The sequence below is a fragment of the Neovison vison genome, chromosome X, assembly GCF_020171115.1.
Source record: "Neovison vison isolate M4711 chromosome X, ASM_NN_V1, whole genome shotgun sequence".
NCBI classification, from domain to species: Eukaryota; Metazoa; Chordata; class Mammalia; order Carnivora; family Mustelidae; genus Neogale; species Neogale vison.
Window position 1 is genome coordinate 25,609,821 of NC_058105.1, and position 20,102 is coordinate 25,629,922.

At 37.8% G+C, this 20,102-nt stretch overlaps 1 protein-coding gene across 1 annotated transcript in view; it reads left to right on the forward strand.

The window, feature by feature from the left end:
- The window catches only part of TENM1 (teneurin transmembrane protein 1), a 792,472-nt gene that overhangs the window by 430,119 nt on the left and 342,251 nt on the right, over positions 1-20,102 (forward strand). The window contains exon 6 of the mRNA XM_044235713.1: positions 17,557-17,797. Within this exon, the coding sequence (XP_044091648.1) occupies positions 17,557-17,797 (241 nt within the window). The remainder of the gene's footprint in view (positions 1-17,556; positions 17,798-20,102) is intronic.

Here is a 20,102-nt window from a genome sequence, read left to right on the forward strand (position 1 = left end):
CAAAATTTGCCATTGTAACCGTTTTTAAGTGTGTAGTGGAACACTGTTAATTATATACATACTGTTGTGCAAGGGCTCTCTAGAAATTTTTCATCTTGGGAAACCAAAACTATTCCCATTGAATAGCAGCTCCCCAATTTCTCCTTTCCTCAGCCCCTGACCATTTTCCTCCTAAAAGTTTGATTACATACCTCACATAAGTAGAACTACTTGGTATTTTTGTGACTGGCTTATTTCATATGTAATATCCTCAAGGTTCAATCCATGTTGCATTGTATAACAGGATTTTATTATTTAATAAGGCTGAATAATGTTCCATAGTATGTATATACAATGTTTTCCTTTTCAATTCATCCATCAATGGACATTGACATTGCTTCCAACTTTGGCTAGTGTGACCAATGCTTCCATGAACATGGATGTGCAAATATATTTTTAAGGTCCTGTTTTCAGTTACTTTGAATGTATAGTCAGAAGTGGGATTGCCAGATATATGGTAACTCTGTTTTCTAATGTCTTTGAAGAACATTTATACTGATTTTCCATAGGATCTGTAACATTTTACATTTCTACCAGTGATGCACAAATTTCCAGTTTCTCTGTATCCTCTGCAAATCTTATTTTCTGGTTGTTTTTCTTTTTGTTGTTGTTGTTGTTTTGTGATAGTGGCCATCCTAATGTGTGTCAAGAATATGTCATTGTGGGGGTTGCCTGGGTGGCTCAGTGGGTTAAGCCGCTGTCTTCGGCTCAGGTCATGATCTCAGGGTCCTGGGATCGAGTCCCGCATCGGGCTCTCTGCTCGGCAGGGAGCCTGCTTCCCTCTCTCTCTCTCTCTGCCTGCCTCTCCATCTACTTGTGATTTCTCTCTGTCAAATAAATAAATAAAATCTTAAAAAAAAAGAATATGTCATTGTGGTTTTGATTTGCATTTTCATGAGGATGTTGATGCATCTTTTCAATATGCTTGTTAGTCATTTATATATCTTCTTTGAAGAAATGTCTCCTCAAGTCCTTTGCCTATTTTTTTAAACACGTTATCTTTTGTTATTGTTGAGTTTTAAGATTTCTTTATTCCTGATAGTAACCTCTTATCAGATATATTGTTTGAAAATATTTTCTCCCATTCTGTATTTTGCTTTTTCACTCTGTGCATTGTTTCTTTTGCTTCACATAATGAGTAATCATTTAAAAAGTCATTTTCTTAAAGATTTTATTTATTTCACAGAGAGAGAGAGAGAGAAAGAGAGAGAGAGAGAATTCAAGCAGGAAGAGTGGGAGAGGAAGAAGCAGGCTTCCCACTGAGTAGGGAGCCCGACCGATGCAGGGCTCGATCCCAAAGACCCCAGGATCATGATCTGAACCAAAGGCAGACACTTAATGACTGAGCCACCCAGGCACCCCTAAAAAGTCATTTTAGAAAATCACTGTTGTTCAGATAGACACTTATATTCATTAGATTCCTATATAAACAAACCTCTCTTGCAATGTTTAGATCATTAGGGGTTTGGTTTTTTTGTTTGTTTTTACATTTTTCAGGTCTTTCAAATGGAGGTGCTGTATAAATTAGGTTAGAATGTATTATGAAGAATATAGTAATTGGTGCAAAACAAGTCACAAAAGTCCATAAAATATAAAATAATATTTAATTTTCTTTAAAAGAAAAGAGATCTAATACCCCTAGGGTTTTTAGACTTCAGATTTTGGCATATCCGTGAAGTATTACACTGTGGATTTGTATAATAGACCAACCATTAGAGATGTTTAATTGAGGAACACTTGTAGTAGCTACTTGGACTACCATAACCTGATCACTATCCATTGCTGTAACTTTAGCATGTCTTTAGAAAAGGAAAACCCTCATCCATGACTCATAGTTTCAGGATATCCATGTTATTTTAATAATATTTATTTGAAACTAGTTTGATAGTTTCTGTGAATAGATAGATGGTCATCATGAATGCAAATTATATAAAATGAGAATTTATTTTATAACCATAGTGTTTCATTAGTAAATATGGTAAGGGTTTTTTTTTAGTTTTTATTTTATTTTTTCGGTGTTCCAAGATTCGTTGTTTATGCATCACACCCAGTGCTCCATACAATACATGCCCTCCTTAATACCCACCCCTAGGCTCACCCATCCCCCCCAAACCTCTCCCTTCCAAAACCCTCAGTTTGTTTCTCAGAGTCCACAGTCTCTCATGGTTCGTCTCCCCCTCCACTTTCCCCCAATTCACTTTTCCTTTCCTTCTCCTAGTGTCCTCCATGTTCTTCCTTATGCTCCACAAATAAGCGAAACCATATGATAATTGACTCTCTCTGCTTGACTTATTTCACTCAGCATAATCTCTTCCAGTCCCATACATGTTGATACAAAAGTTGGTATTCATCCTTTCTGATGGAGGCATAATACTCCATTGTATATATGGACCATATTTTCTTTACCCATTTGTCTGTTGAAGGGCATCTTGGCTCTTCCCACAGTTTGGTGATCACAGCCATTGCTGCTATGAACATTGGGGTACAGATGGCCTTTCTTTTCACTACATTTGTATCTTTGGGGTAAATACCCAGAAGTGCAATTGCAGAATCATAGGGTAGATCTATTTTTAATTGCTTAAGGAATCTCCACACTGTTCTCCAAAATGGCTGCACCAACTTGCATCCCCACCAATAGTGTAAGAGGGTTCCCCTTTCTCCACATCCTCTCCAACACTTGTTGTTTACTGTCTTGTTGATTTTGGCCATTCTAACTGGCATAAGGTGGTATCTCAATGTGGTTTTGATTTGAATCTCCCTGATGGCTAATGATGATGAACATTTTTATCAAGTGTCTGTTAGCCATTTGTATGTCTTCATTGGAGAAGTGTCTGTTCATGTCTTCTGCCCATTTTTTGACATGATTATCTGTTTTGTGTGTGTTGAGTTTGAGGAGTTCATTAGAGATCCTGGTTATCATCCCTTTGTATTGTCATTTGCAAATATCTTCTCCCATTCCATGGGTTACCTCTTTGTTTTGTTGACTGTTTCCTTTGCTGTGCAGAAGCTTTTGATCTTGATGAAGTCCCAGTTCATTTTCACTTTTGTTTCCTTTGCCTTTGAAGACATGTCTTGAAAGAAGTTGCTGTGGCCAGTGTCAAAGAGGTTACTGCCTATGTTCTTCTCTAGGATTTTGATAGATTCCTGCCTCATGTTGAGGTCTTTTATTCATTTTGAGTTTATCTTTGTGTATAACATAAGGGAATGGTCAAGGTTCATTTTTCTATACATAACTGTCCAATTTTCCCAGCACCATTTATTGAAGAGACTATCTTTTTTTTTCCACTGGATATTCTTTCCTGGTTTGTCGAAGATTATTTGACCATAGAGTTGCATGTCCATATTTGGACTTTCTACTCTGTTCCACTAGTCTATATGTCTGTTTTTGTGCCAGTACTATGCTGTCTTGGTGATCACAGCTTTGTAATAAAGCTTGAAATCAGGCAAAGTGATGACCCCAGCTTTGCTTCTCTTTTTCAACATTTCCTTAGCAATTCAGGGTCTCTTCTTGTTCCATATAAATTTTAGGATTGTTTGCTCCAGCAATATGGTAAGGTTTTAATGCACAGATAGAAAAATAGTGTAAATAAATCGCTCAGTTTTCTTTTTAAAGAAAGCCCATTAAGCAATCTCTTCTGATATTTTCAGGATCAACTTGGGATGAAATGATATACTAAATAAGTTAAAGACTATTAATAAGTATCACATAAATTATATAAGTACTACTGAAATGAGGATATTTGCTACTGAGAATTAGAAGGAAACATTTAATAATGCATGCATGAGCATATTGAATTGCATTTACAAATAAAGTAACCCATTACATGGATTTTATTGTAAGTTGTTACATAGCTAATTCAGTCCCAGAATTTTATCTTCAATGTTTACAATAAATAGGAATGGCAAGTGTGATAGAAGTACTGTCAATAGGGTTTGCTTTGAATCCCAGGAGAGATGGCTGAGTGACAGTAAACACAGTCAGTTCAATGCCACAGGACCTAATGCCTAGGGCTAAATTCTTCACATCTCTGTCTCTAAAATGCGTACAATGTATGACCTTAAAACATCACGTTTTCTTTAAAAAAATAGAAAATATTTATCTCCTTAGAATATTTTCAAAATCCCATTTTCTTAACAATTTTTTAGATAGTCCAGTTTCAGAGCATACTAATTATGTGAGCAGGAAGATAGAATAGAGAGGTACAAGAATAATAACACAAAGAAGTAGTACATAAAGCTGATAATATCTTCACAATGAATGTGTATAGGCTAATGTTTTGTTTTCGTGGCACCAACACAATTGATTAAGACTCTTCTAAGTCAGTTATGTCTTTTGGATTATGAAAAGCCCCTAATCTGATATGGTCTGTTTTAATGACAAATCCATAGCTATAGTCTCTGTGACAAGACATTATGTAAATGATTTCAGGAAGGTCAGAAGAGGTCTTAACATCTGAGTAGCCATGCCTTTCCCCATCTTGAGCTGCTGCTCCTAAAAGAGAAAAGGGATGTATTTTTCCTTTCATCTTACTTCACAGGTACATATCTTAATAAGACATACACAGGTACATATCTTAACAAGATATAGATAAAGAACTACAGTAGTTCCCTCTTTTCCGCAGTTTTGCTTTCTGCAGTTTTAGCCAGCCTTGTCAATCACACTCCAAAAGCAGATGATCATCTTTCTGACATATTGTCAGGAGGTCAATAGTAGTCTAACGCTACGTCACAAAGTCCACATCACTCACCTGACTTCCTCTCATCGCACAGGCATTTTATCAGCTCATATCATCACACGATGAAGGGTGAGTACAGTACAATAAGATATTTTGAGGGAGAGATTACATTCCCATAATTTTTATTATAGTATGCTGTTATAATTGCTCTATTTTATTGTTAGTTATTATTGTTAATCTCTTACTGTGTCTAATTTATAACCTAAGCTTTATCATAGGCATGTATGCTTCAGTACTACCCATGGTTTCAGGCATCCACTGGGGGTCTTGGAGTGTATCCTCCATGAGTAAGAGGGGGGATACTGTAGGAGCAGTAGCAACACTGAATTCTTTGAAAAACAGCTGTCTTCTAATCTAAATTCATGAGAACAATCATGGTTATGAGTATATTGGTAACTAAAATTAACCAAGTTTATAACATCTACCAGGCAATCTGCTAAGTACTTAGCATACAGCCTTGGTCTGATGTCCATGCTCTTTACATGTACTATACTATAGTATCATTAATATGCAAAGCTTTAAAATAAATATATTCGGATATAGTATAAGGCAAGTCATCTACCACAAATTAGGGTGACACATAGTTACATAATTGCTCAAATATCATTAGCTTATAATGTGGATGTCGATCCTGGTGCCAATATGACAAAGTTCCTGTGTATTTATTTAATATGAAAGCTATGCCTATGGAACACCATACTTCTAAGTAGCAGACATAGTTTGTTCTGTGGCATTTTGCTATATGCTATTTTAAAATGTCTCTGAATATTCCTGACACTTTATCCAGCTATCTGCACTCCTTCCCTCATGGGATTTTATATACTTTGAGGGAATTCTTTGAAAGCCAGTTTTGCTTGCAGCTTTGCCCAGTGAATAAAGCATCAGATAAGTGAATAAAGCATCAGATAATATTTGTGAAGGTCTTTGAGAGATGCAGATGAAAGGTGCTTCCTAAATACAAAGCACTAATGTTGTATTCATGAAAATGGTTTTTCTTCATATCCTTTGCTCAAATGTTAAAGTCCCAAGGTGTTACTGCAATAAATACTTTAGAAATGCATGTATACCCCCAAATCATTTAGTATAGGAGAAAATGCAAGTGAATGCACTCAGAGCACTTAAATAAAAAATCATGAAATAGAGTCTGTTATCTGAAGTAAAAGGGACTGAGAGCATAATAAGAAAGCTAATCAATAGAGAGTGTTTGGTGTGGCTTGGAGGAACAGGAAAGGAGTCAACTGTTCTTATATTGACTCATGACTTCAATAATAGCTTCTTAGAACCGTTTTGAAGAAAATAAGAAACGTGTGAAAATTGTAAAATGTTTTTTAATTCTAATGGAGAGTTTTAAATAATCAAAGATGTTGGAATCAGATAGGTTTTCTCTTAAGTTACTTACTAGATGGTACCTGAATTATATAAATTTTGCTGAGTTCAATAATTAATCATGCTTTTAATAATATTACTTAGTGGTTCTTCATGCCAGGCAGTCTCTAGTAAGTGCTTTATACATGTGACCTCATTTAACTCTCAAAAAAAATAGAGATATTTTTTTAGAATCCCTATTTTACAAATAAGGAGACAGAGGCTTGTAAAGGTTTGATTGCTCACTATCAAACAGATAGTATGTAGTGGAGCTGTGATTTAAATGCAGACTGATCTGATCCTAATGTCTGTAACTTAGCTACTGCCTCATCAGGAAATGTCCCAATGTTCTCGCTAATTTCAACAGGTCACACAGAGATGAGTTCCTCTAAACAAGTAAATTGGTAGTTGAGAAAATGCTCTACTTGATTCATGTTATTGAATATAAACAAACGAAACCAAGATACTTTCCTCTTTATCTGCTACTTCTGAGTATAACATGTTCCATAACAGATTAAATCCCTTCTCTACTTTGGCTTCTCCATCATTTCTTTGGAAAGTTATAAGCGATAATACTGTATCTCTATACCTTGACCTGAAACTGACTTTTGATGATCACTAGTAGAAGGCCCCGTGGTAGACTATGGCCAGACCTGCCCAGAGAAGTCCTGTAAGGGAGAGTACATGGGCAACACCTAGGCCCTGTATTGTCTATACACAGAAGGGATAATTTGTCCTAGTGCTGCTGTAGCAAGAATTTGGAGATCAGAGTGCGTGACATGAAACCTGCATGATAGGACTTCCTGAGTAACAGAATTAGGCTTTATATAAGCTGCTTCCAAATACTAATGAGGCTGGGAGTACAAAAGACCACAATCTCATAGTAATATGTTCTTGCACCTTGTTAGACACATCACTGTTTGCAGGCCAGCAGTACTAACAAATCAAGGCTTGCCTTTGTGGAGTACAAGGAACGCAGCATGGAGCCATGTACACATGCCTGCATTCTAATTTATTTCTACCCTTTGTGTGCTTACTTGCAGTTGGTGAGTAAACCAAAGCGAAAACAAACTCGAATCAAGTCCAGGTTGTCATCTCACCCATCATGACCAGATCACACTCTTCAGTTGGGTCTGGTGTAGACCCGGAGTATTAATACACAGGAAGGAGTTTCTCTGCACTCGTTCACTGATTTCAAGCACTGCAAGAGGTCTCTTTGAAAACTGCTTCTTATAAGCATGTGTGTTTAATCCTCTGTCCCTCTCAGCAGGTCTTCTATTGTACATAAAATGTTTCCCCCAAGAACCATTTGAAAAAAGTTATTTAAATGACCTTAACTAAGAATTAAGTTGCTTAAGATACTTTGTTAAAGAGTTATCAGTCACTACCTATGGAGTATTTCCTTAATTTCTAGGATTACCATTTATCTTTATTAGTATAGTCTCATACTAATAGTTTCTTCAACATCTGTTCTCATTTTTTCTCCTGTTTATGCCAGCTGACTGTCTTCCCCTTGAGACAAGCTAATTTTTTTAGTTTTCCCAAGGCATCTACATGGTAGGGTGGGGAGGAACCTGTCTGAATTCACCACTTATTCAATCTACTCCAACGTTATATTAGTAGATTCCACTAATTTGCTCATTTTGATGGACATTTCACTTGATCCACTAGCAAACACATCTATATCAATATATCAGTATGTTTCCTAATTGAGCTGCCTTCTTGTGACTTCATTAGCCATCTTCCAGTTAATGAAGTCTCAAGTGCAATCTATATGTAATTTGAGGCTACATGTGAAAAGACATCATTACAAAAGAATTTGTCAGATAACTTTTTTGTATTCTGGATGATGTTCATCCAGAATCTTGCATTTTGTTTGGGGAACCATAAAGACCTAGTTAAATTGGAGGGAGTCCAGGGAGATAAGCAGTAATGTAATTGAGGGAATGAATCAGATTTTGAAGGAAAAATAAAATGAGTTAAATATGCATAGCTTAGCATAAGCAAAGTTTATAAGGCAGGCTTAGTAATATATCTGAATGTTGGCACCTCTCCAACAAACAGCTCTCTTTAGCATCTCACTAAAATAACATGTTGAAAAACTAGAAAATGAAAATTTGTAATAAGGAGGAAATTAATCAATGAACATTTCAGGCAGAAAGCTTCAGATACAAGCTGTGCCCACACAATGCCAAAACAACTGGTAGGAACGGGAAGAATTCAATCAAATAAGATACTTGGCATCATAAGACATTCTCTCACATCGTAGATATTGTAATTGTTTTTTAATAAAATAAACTTACTTAAATTCCAACCAAAACTTTGAATTATTTCAATTAATTAAACTCATGAATAAACAAAATTTTAACCTTGCAGTGACTGAAATTATGGGCTAAGTGTTTGGGAGATATAAAGCCGATTCAGACCTAGATCCTGATGTAAGACAAGGAGATTCGTAGCTTGATTGCAAGCTGGGAAATAAAACCTACTTTCTCCCTCCTATATAACTTATCACTTCCCAGTTCATACCTATTAGGAAACTCCCTCAGTAACCCAAAGATCAGGCAAAAAGGTTGATGGCAGCCAGTTGTATTCTACCATCAGCCATCAAGATCACAATTCTCAAATAAGTCAAGCAGAGAGAGTCAATTATCATATGGTTTCACTTCTTTGTGGAACATAACAAATAGCATGGAGGACAAGGGGAGTTAGAGAGGAGAAGGGAGTTGGGGGAAATTGGAAGCGGAGGTGAATCATGAGAGACTATGGACTCTGAAAAACAATCTGAGGGGTTTGAAGGGGCGGGGTGGGGGTGGGAGGTTGGGGGAACCCGGTGGTGGGTATTAGAGAGGGCACGAATTGCATGGAGCACTGGTTGTGGTGCAAAAACAATGAATACGGTTATGCTGAAAATTAATTAATTAATTAATTATTAAAAATCACAATTCTCTTTTTTTTTTTGGCCCCAGCATATTTGAATAACATGTACATGTGTATAACAGTCCCGTGAGAATACCGAGATTTTTGTTCCCAATCGTTTTACCAGGAAGTGGGTGTAGGAACTAGTGATCAGAATGGTTTATGGGATCACAGTTGATCATCAAACTTTGGTATGTTTGATAGTTGAGAACTTGCTGAACTCTGGCAAAACGTGGGTGAAATGTGAGAATTGTCTGGTCTTGTGAATGCTACTATAACAGTGCTGTCTGTCCCACACTGTTTCGGGTGGTAGCTATGTACCTGTTCGGTCCCCAGGTATACATACTAGAACTCATCTTCACCACCCCACTGGATGTCCACAGGTCTCCTTTCTTCCTAAAGTTACGCTGGGGGAGAGGAACTACAGAGTATGTGGAACATTTTTCACCAAATAGCCAGATAGTATTGGTTAGATAATGGTATTAATAATCAGTACTTTTCTTCAGTTTTTACTTGAAATAAGTTTGGGGTGGAGGGGCTAAAACCTCCCCAGCCTTCCCTAGTCCTCCATGCTTTGTTCCTATCCTGTAGGATTGCTTTGTCTTTTACTTCTTGTTTTTTATTACTCTTAGTATAGCTTGCCCTCATTATTTAACATATGGTAGTATGAAAAATATTTTTCTTAGAGTTTCAAACACAGTCATAATGTTTTCTTGATTTGTGCTCCAAACATTCAGAGTTCCATTTTCATAAATAACATTAAAATGATTTTTATCCATTGCTTGTTGAACAAATACAGGATGACCATTTGTAATAATCTAATAAAAAAAAAACCCAAAGCTCTGAAAGTGAAAACTTTGTAAAATTCCAGAATATGTTATTAGCTAATTTATTAAATGATTCACTGTCAATTAATTCATAACCCTCCATTACCTACTTGCAAATAAATAATGAACTTGGGATTGAAAATAATTGAAATACCTACATACAACTTTGGTTTGAGGATAAAGTAAATATGAACTTTTAAGGATCATTACTTTCTTATATTTTCTTTTTGATATACTTCACTGCCTAATAATGGAAGCCACAGCATCATTGTCAGCATAAGATAAAACAGGGCAATTATCTATTTCTTGTTTCCTGTTACATAATGGATAATAGAGTTTCCTTCAAGACCACAGTGAAAAAGGCTTTGGCCAACCACTAATTTCAATTGTTAATTAATACTGTATATTAATATTTAGAATCTGACATTTAAAATTCCAAGTCATACTATAAAGTAGAGCTCTTTACCACTCTATTTAGAAAAATGAATAGGTAACAATTGTATTGACCTCACTTTTCCTTTTTTTATAACATTGCCAAACTGCTCTGAAAATATAAGCAAGGATGTATCCATCTCGTATTTTCACAACCAAGAAAATTAGGTAGCTTGAACACTTACTTCAATAATTTAAGGAAAACAGCATTTAGCCACAGTCCTGTCTTTTTTTTTTCTTCTTGATTGTGAAGTCCTAGTTTGTTTGTCTTAATCTGTGTCAGAGAGTTGATTGAGTTAACAAACCAGCCACTTATTGGCAGGAGTATTGACTATTATTCGTAAGATTGGCTAATTGCGCTATGTAAAGCCAATACAGTGCACAGCACAGTTGGATTCCCCCTGTAACAGGGAGAAATGGGTTGGGAAATGTGTAGCTTGTACAATACACAGGAGAATAAGAAAAGAAATTAATGAGACCTGGAAAATAGGAAGCTCAAACTTGCTGGAGGTAGACCAGCACATCCTTTGAAGATAAGCATCAGTTTATGGAGAGACTAAAATGTAAATACAAGTTTCAGCATAAACATGTCAAAGGAGTGTAGGTGCTTCAATGTTGACCTTTATTTTCAATGTTTGTACCAAAGATCAACCTAACTGACAAAAATTAATAGAGCATACTCTTTTACTTGCTGTCTTGGTAAGAGAGCCATTCGAAGTCCTCAAAGGATATACTTCACAGTCTCAAAGATAGTATGCAGCATCGCAGAGCCCTGGAACCATGCATAGTGCAGTCATCTAGAACCAGACTGAAACCATGCAAACTGGAAAACATTATTTATTGTTGACCTTCCCCCCAGATCTTCTGTGACTCTTCTCCTGCAGTCATGCCAATTCTCTGTTTCTCTCTCCTGCTGCCTCTTTCTCTTGTCTGTTTCACTCATATACATGCCCATACATACACACAAATATCTATTAAACATTAGCTATTTAATAGACTTTATTTCTGTTCTCAATCTAATGGTTTATTTAACTAATGAATCTGCTTTTATTGAAGGCTAAGGGTACATTAATATTAAAGTTGTATTATTTGAGCCAGGGAAGTGATAAGGTGTACCTGTTTACTCAATTTTCTTCTGAAAACCAATTTTCTTACCTTCATATTCTTTGAGCCTCTAAGAGTAATTATAAGGTGGAGAACAGAAACGTCCACAGCCAGATACACTTAAGACTAATTTGGTGATCACCAAGCACTATCAAGTTAATGGATATTAGCCATAACATGTGAATTTATAAACCACCTCCTCACAGGTTGTGAAAGCTCCTTGTGGCAAGTAAAGTAGTATAAAGTAGTACTATACATTTAGAATTAGTAGTAATAGTTAATATTAATAATAAACCTCTCCTCTTTATTTTAAACCATTTCCTCTTTAGTTCCTCTTCTGCCTAGGAGGGCGAACAGCTTAGAAAAGCAACCCAGGGAACCAAAGGCTTATAATTGGCCTCAAGAGACTTGACACAAGTAGTTATGGCAATAACCCTTGGTGCCCTGATGTTCCTTGCTCATGTAGATTACCAGGGCCTTCATAAGCATTAATTAATGTTGCCTCATAAGAGTTCAGAGAGGCGGTTAAATACTAATACAGGCCCATAATCCTTCATCAAAAATTTTTGGGGTCCTTTTGTTTCAAAATTCAAAATTTTTCAGATTTTACACAGGTAATGCCATGCATATATTATATGTTATGCAACTCCCAGCATCCTTTAATAATGCATCAATATTTCTGTAACTAAATGTATAAAAATTCTCTAAATGAAATAAAGACCATAAATACCTTTATTTCAGTTTAGATCAAGTTTTGCTACCAAATGAATGAGAAAGAAAAACGGTTTTCAGGAATCTTTTGATTCTGGAGCTGCAGATGAGGTATTGTCTCTCCATCTTCTCTTTGGCCAGTGATGTAATGAAACACAGACTGAAAGCCAAGAAGGGCAGACATGTTTTCTGACTCCCTGTGACCTTTTTCTATACCTTTGAGAATGTATGTGCTCAGGGTGCCTGGGTGGCTCAGTGGGTTAAAGCCTCTGCCTTTGGCTCAGGTCATGATCCCAGGGTCCCGGGATCGAGTCCCGCATTGGGCTCTCTGCTCAGCAAGGAGCCTGCTTCCTCCTCTCTCTCTGCCTGCCTCTCTGCCTACTTGTGATCTCTGTCTGTCAAATAAATAAATAAAATCTTTAAAAATAAAAAGAATGCATGTGCTCCTCTTGGCAACATATACTGCATAGTAACTTTGGGGAGGAAAAAAACACGTTTTGAAGATTATTGTCCTAGTATCAGTACAGAAAAGTTTGATTGGTTAACAGGGATCTGGTGTGTCTACTTTGGTCACATTTTTCAGAAAAGAATTATCCATTTGGCATTGCCGTATTAATGACAGTATTTATTTTTAACACTTATAGAAAATTATTTTCATGTACAATTAGTTCTGCTGTAACACTTGTTTTGAAAACATTAATTTGTTCTCATGCTATTGGTATCTTTGAGAACAATTTGAACATAAGACAAATTTCGTGTTTGCATATGTGCGATTCCATCTGTTAAAAATACTGGGGAAGGCAGAAAACTGCACCCAGCAGAACGAACCATGTAGGAATATACAAAATGCACACGTGCATACACCTGAAACATCTACCAGTTGTCTTGGACAACTGGTCGCGTTCTGTTAGAACCTTCGCCCATCCACAGTTGGGGTTAGATCTTTCTGTGTGACTCAGACAACCCTCCTTCCATCACTCCACAGTAACTTGTAAGTTGCAACCCATCTGACACCCACTTTCACAAGCAAACTTCAGGTCTTGTGCTCCAAACCTTTTTCCCCATAAACCCTTTTCCAGTGCATGATTTTGCATAGGGCAATGAACGTTAGAAATGAATGTAACTATCACCTTATAGCTTAATAGACTGTTAATGAAGCATAGGGGGTGGCACCCTAATGGACCCTTCAATAAGTTCCCCCACAGTGTTTCTGAGTAGAAGTATTCTAATTTCCGGCGAAAAGTTGCTCGAGCTAAAAACCAACAAAACAGGAGCGCCTGCATTGCTCCATGAGTTAAGGCCTCTGCCTTCGGCTCACGTCATGATCCCGGGGTCCTGGGATCGAGCCCCGCATCGGGCTCTCTGCTCAGCGGGGAGCCTGCTTCCCCCTCTCTCTCTACCTGCCTTTCTGCCTACTTGTAATCTCTGTCTATCAAATAAATAAATAAAATATTTAAAATTAAAAAAAAAACCAGAAAACCCAACTAGGCATGCCCACTTTCTTTTCCCGCTTCCCTTTGGAGACAATGGCAATGTTGTTTCTGAAGGGCTATACTTCTGTTAACAGTTTTTCCACGCCTGAAATGCCTGAGATATACAATTTGGAGGAATTTTCCTTGCCTGGAGATTTTTTTTACCAAGTTATTTTGGACCTCAAACCTGAAACTGGATCCTACCCAAGTATATTATGTGAATTAGACCTTTCCATCTGAAATCTTAATTTACTTTCAGAAAGGTTTATAAGTATGTCCAGATATCCACATTTGCATAATCACCTCACCTCCCCCCTCCCTTGTGTCTCTCTCTCTTGGGCACAGAAATGTATGGCTGCCAGATACATTTGGAAGTAAGTGCATGTGGACTCTTCACCCCTTGGAACTGGTGTTCTAAAGCTCCTGACACTGAACCCTAATGTATTTTTCATTAGTGTTTAATGTTGGGAAATCCCATTTCATGGAGCCCAAGGATTAAATTACTTCATTTGGAAGAGAGCAAGTGCACTCCCCATCTTTTTCCTGAGGTGAAAAAAAGAGTGAAGCTGAGATCATTTGCATTTCATAAGGGCTTAAGGTCTGGATGTATTCCACTCAATTCCACAATCCAATATTGTAAAAGCTTTTAAAGACAATATTAACAAGTAGGGAAACCACTGCATATTGAAAATGTGGAAATAAAATACACAATAAAATAGATATAAATCAACCCACACGCACACACACACACACACACACACACAATCAAAATAACTATACAAAGCAGTTCTACCTGTAGCAGAAGTTCTATAATATTTTATAATAATACCATGATTGTACTTTTCAATGAAGCAGAATTTTTATCATGTTTCATAATAAAGGAGTTGCAAAGATTTTAAGGAAATCTAGCAAGCAATAAATCCAGATGGTAATGAGTGATTATTCTTTTGAACAATTGTACTGAATAGAGACTTTGTATCTTTTCAATAACTGTACTGACACAAATACCTACTGATTAAGATAATAGATGTCTCGTGTCATTTGGAGGTGTTCTGGACCGAAGACCTAAACTTGATTCCTTTTCTTCTTCTACCTCTGGACTCCCACCCTTCATTTCCCTTGCTTGCATCATTAAGTTCATGGATTTAGATGGCAAGTCTATAGAGTGTGTCACCGCAGCTCTTTCCGTGTCTTGGACGGACGTGATTTTAAGCACCTTCTTTGGGGTATCACTGTCCTTCTCCATGGCCATTGGAGAGAGTTCACTAAGACCTTGAAGGGGAAAACCTACTGCTCTGTGAACTATCAAATAGATACCCAATGGCCACATCAGAATGAAAGGGCTCAGGGGACACTGAGAGGGATTCTCTAGGTCCCATGGGGGAGTGAAATAAAAGCTCTTAGCAATCTTACCCTGTACCTAGCATTGTGCTTATATGATACGCAAGAAAAGGAGATGATCTTGCTCTATGAAATATGCAGTCAATTTTGGTAGATAAGACAAAAACATGGGCTAACAAAGAGAATACCATAATATTGCAAACCCAGGGGACAAAGTTATGATAAGAATAGTAAATGTTAAAGTCAGAGAAGACAATCATATTTATTTTCCAAAATACCTTATGGAAAAATTGCTGGGCTGGGTGGGAATCATCAGACATAGGCTGACAAATTCATCAAGGTGAATGACTTTGAGCAAGTCACGTTACCTCTCTGAGCCTTGGTTCCTCATCTGTAAAATGGAGAGAGGAGGAGGGAGAGCTGAACTAGGTGATCCCTATAGTCATTTCCAGTCTGAAAGTTTCATCCTTCGACTACATTTAATAAACAAGTAGTCATTGACATACTATGTCCAAGCACGTTACATGAATTAAATTTAATTGCTAAGAGAAAGGATGATTATCTCCATTTTACAAATAAGGAGTTAACATTTCTAACTGACAGAGGCAGAACTCAAACCCAGGTTTGCCGTAGCCCCAAATTCTACGCTCTTTCCACAATGCTGCACCACATACTATCACACCAAACCATCTTCCTTTTCGACGTTTAAGGAGATAAGATCTAAGGGAGGGAAACAGACATATAAACAAATAACCACAATGGAAGGTGGTATGTCTTAAGTGAAAAATCCAGAAGATATGGAGAAGTCTGTGTCTCTAAAGCTTAAGGGGGTAAAGAGAGCTTGTATGACAAAGGTCTACATGTAGTGAGTGGAGCACTGGCCAGAGAGTCAGGAGACGTGGGTTCTAGTTTTGGCCATGCCAAGTGTCCCTGGACAAGCTGTTCTCTGGATATCAGTTTTCTCATCTGCAAAACGAAAGTATCTTCAAGGTCTTTGGGGTTCCAACATTTAATGCTTTTCTGAGTCTAAAGATGGAAAGCATACTTCTAGTTATGGTTATGAATATGAGCCCAGAGGTTTAAAAAAATTAATGAGATGTTAAGTGCTTGTGATGATATTTTTAGTGGATATGGGATTTGGGCTGGGCCTGGAATAATGGGGTTGATTTTGAAAATTCATGAAGCATTTTAGTTCCTTTTAAATAGCCAAGGGTAGCGGACTATCTAAAGGGATATTTTATATTAAAATGAATGATCACTACTCCTTTCCCTATCTATCTTTTGTACATTTTCCTTTTTCATACAGCAAGTTTATTTAAAGTAGAAAACATAGCCAAGAATTTGTTATGCTCTTGGGGCACCAGTATTATTTTAAAATATGAAAACCATGCCAGTGTCTTCGAAATTCAAGTTTGAGGTAAAAGGATGGAAAGAAGTTATTTTTTTCCCTGTGATCAGCCACTGCAAAGTGAGTCTCAGCACAAACCAGCTGAGCCCTTTTGCTAGGCATGGAAAGCCTCTGGCATTTTTCTGCTTTTCAACTCTCAGTCATTTGGGAGGTGGGACAAAGCCATGCTGTCTACAAAGTTTATCCAGAACGTGCTGGTGTTACAAGAGATCACTTGACATCTATTATGTTTCTCCTGTAGAAAAGAGGTGGCTATCAGCTACAATAGTGATTCCTTTTCAAAGGGGTTTAATTGGGGCATTTCTCATGGGCCAAATTCTAACTCGCTGTCTATACATGTGCCTGCCAGGAAAACAGTGGAAAAATACCAAACAATAGCAACAACAGAAGTCTGAGGACCGCTGTCCCAGGCTGCCCCCACTGCAAACAGGCAGAGAAAAAAAAAAAAAAATGGTTTCCCTTCTGCCAAAGCTGCGGCTAATATGGCAGAGCTCCTAGAAAGGTGTGGCAGGTGGGGGAGGGGAGCAGATTGTGTGCTGCACGGCCATGGAAATACATATAATAACCTGAACAAACTCCTTTTAGCCTACCTCTAACAAGTAGCACTCTTGGTTGGGGGCGGGGGGGATGGGTGCCGGCGAGGAGATGAGTTTCAGGCCGTTGAGTTCCACACTCAAGGAGCTGAGCTGTTTTTCTGAAGTAGGGATTTGCTCCTGTGTAGGCAGGCTAGCATCCTTTCCTGAGGTGAGCCAGAAGGTGGCCTTATACTTTTATTTCGAGGGTCGAATGATTTCTCTTGCAACAAATTTGTGCCTTTCACTGGTATTTTCTGAAGTGAGACTTTTGCAACTGATGGAAATCGGCTCACTTCTGTTCTGTAACTTAGTGTCTTCTTGATGATTTATTTGTTCGGTAGCAGAAACTATGACAAATTGTGTGAGGCAGCCTCATTTACTTTTTAGCTGCTATAGCCCTGAAGAATTTGCATGTAAATGCAACTGTGAATGTTTTACATTTCATAAGCGTGCCGCACGTGTTTTTGTAAGTTAAGTGACATTTTTACAGATAGACTGAACTTAAGACTCGGCCCCCACCCCACAGGTTATATTCTTCTGAAATCCTCAGTCTGACAAGCTGTGCTTTCCTGACTGCCAAGTGGGAGAGCAAGTCTCTATTTGGTGTTTTTCTTCTCTCCTCTTTAGACATGCAGAGCAGCCCGCACAACCAGTTCACCTTCAGACCCCTCCCGCCGCCGCCGCCGCCTCCGCATGCGTGCACCTGTGCCAGGAAGCCGCCCCCTGCAGCCGACTCTCTTCAGAGGAGATCAATGACCACCCGCAGCCAGCCCAGCCCAGCTGCTCCACCTCCCCCAACCAGTACACAGGATTCGGTTCATCTGCATAACAGCTGGGTCTTGAATAGCAACATACCCTTGGAGACCAGGTACTTCAGCTATTATTGATCCCAATAACTTAAATATTGGCAGAGGATGATCCCACCTAGTGCCGAAATTCATTTCACCAGAGACCTCTACAGAGACACACAGATGCACACAGAGAGGCACACCCAGATGCCTGGGCAGAAGGCAGCCCCTCTGCAGGCACAGGAGCACACACAGATGCACACATCTAGATTTGAACACACTCACTGACACAGACCAAAACAGATTCACTTGGAAAGATGAAGGCACAGTTGCATAAACACCCCACAGGCAGCCACCCACCAAAACATAGGAAACAAAGCAATTATCTAATCGACCAATGCTCCTTCCATGTAAAAGGCGCTTGCCCCTTGTTTTAGGAAACTGCAACATTACAGGAAAATCCAAACACAATTAGAGGAACAGTGATAATTTGGATTTGATTTATTATAAGATTCTTTCAAAAAGTAAGTTGCCTTCAAATGTTTTTAAAAAGGATTTGCTTCATAGATTGAAGGTCCATGTGTACTTTTTTTAAAAAAAGATTTTATTTATTTATTTGACAGACAAAGATCACAAGTAGGCAGAGAGGCAGGCAGAGAGAGGAGAAACCAGGCTCCCCGAGGAGCAGAGAGCCCAATGCAGGGCTCGATCCCAGGACCCTGGGATCATGAGCTGAGCCAAAGGCAGAGGCTTTAATCCACTGAGCCACCCAGGTGCCCCTCCATGTGTACTTTTAAAAACTCAATTCTGCCTCTAGGGTGCTGTTTGGTCTTTTGACAAAAAAGTTTGCCTCTATTTTTCTGGCACTTCACATATTTGGGCTTTCAGATTCACTCTTTAAATCTTTGTCATGGGATTAAAGTTACAGATCTAGGTGTCTGGGTCATAATTGACTTTAGCACTAGAGGCGATTAAATGAGAAATTATTCATCATTTCTAGGCACTCCCTCTTAAATCAAAAATTGCAACTTTCTATTAACATAGAAAGACATTACCCAATAAAACGTATGATTTTGTTATCTTTTAAATTCAAGGACTTCCCCTTGCCTTCTATATGCCTTATTTAGATCTACTACCAAAGCTTTTTCTGAACACATTTGTATGTAAACAATGGGTATAATATATCACTTGATAAGCAATGTGTGCTGTCAACTCTGATCAATTTCCATCCCAATATCTGGGAATTGGAATGGAAAGGGGAGGACTAATAAACCCACATTATGAGCCTGCTTATTTTTTTTCATAGCAGATTAAGTTATATGCCAGCTGTGGCATCGGTGAATATGTCACCACCAACAAACTGAGAGCATTGTGGCTCAAATCCAGGAAACTCTATATCATCCATCACTATTAGATTAAATAGATTCATAAACTGATATTTCTGTTGTCTCCCAAGAGAAAATGTAACAGTCAGCTCTGATGGTGAAGATAACCCAATTAGAACTGTACTAGTAATAGTGTTTGTGTATCGTTTCTTTCTTTCTTTCTTTCTTTTTTTAATGAAAGAGGAAGGTGAATGAGGTGAGAGAAGCGGAGGACAATGTATATCTTCAAGGGGTTTTTGCTAAAGTTGGTGATTTACTCACTCCTGTTTAAAATTTATTTACTCACTCTTTTAATTCCTTTGCAGGGCTTAGTGATAGAGAGCTAAGGAAACAATGGGGCAATCTGGTTATCTAGCAATCATGACAAGGGAAAAAAATCATGACACACTCCTTCCCTCTAAGAAGCTGAATAACAGGAAATCTGGAAGGAGGATGGGGAATGGGTCTCAGGCAAATGAAAAGGGAAAACTATTCTTATTTGAAGTGTACATCTAGGCATGTTTGTACAAACTGCACCCACGGACCTTCTGTATCCATGCAAGGAATGTATTAATTGGTCTCAGCTTCATAAGAAGCAGAGAAGAACATAAGTTTTCATGTGAGATTGTGCAGAGAGTACCTTTTTAGTACATTCGGGGATATATTCAGTATCACAAAGACAAATTTTTAAAAAACCTAGAAACCCTATCAGCTTGATGAGACAGGATTTCCCAGATATATCCTTTAAAATGCTTGCTTCGCATGGAGTCAGTAAAAGGTAACTCTGGGGGTGTGCTGGCAGGTAATGATATGTCTCAGCTTCCTCATTTCTAAAAGTGAACATAGAAATGCCTGTCTCAACAAGTTGTGCAGAAGATCAAGTTAGTATGGCAGAAAGTGCCTCGTACATTGCAAAGCGTTATACAACTCAAAGGTATTATATTTTTTTATTTTTTAAATCATTATTAAATTATTTTAAAAATTAAAAAATAAAAATTATTTTAATTAAAAATTCTATTAA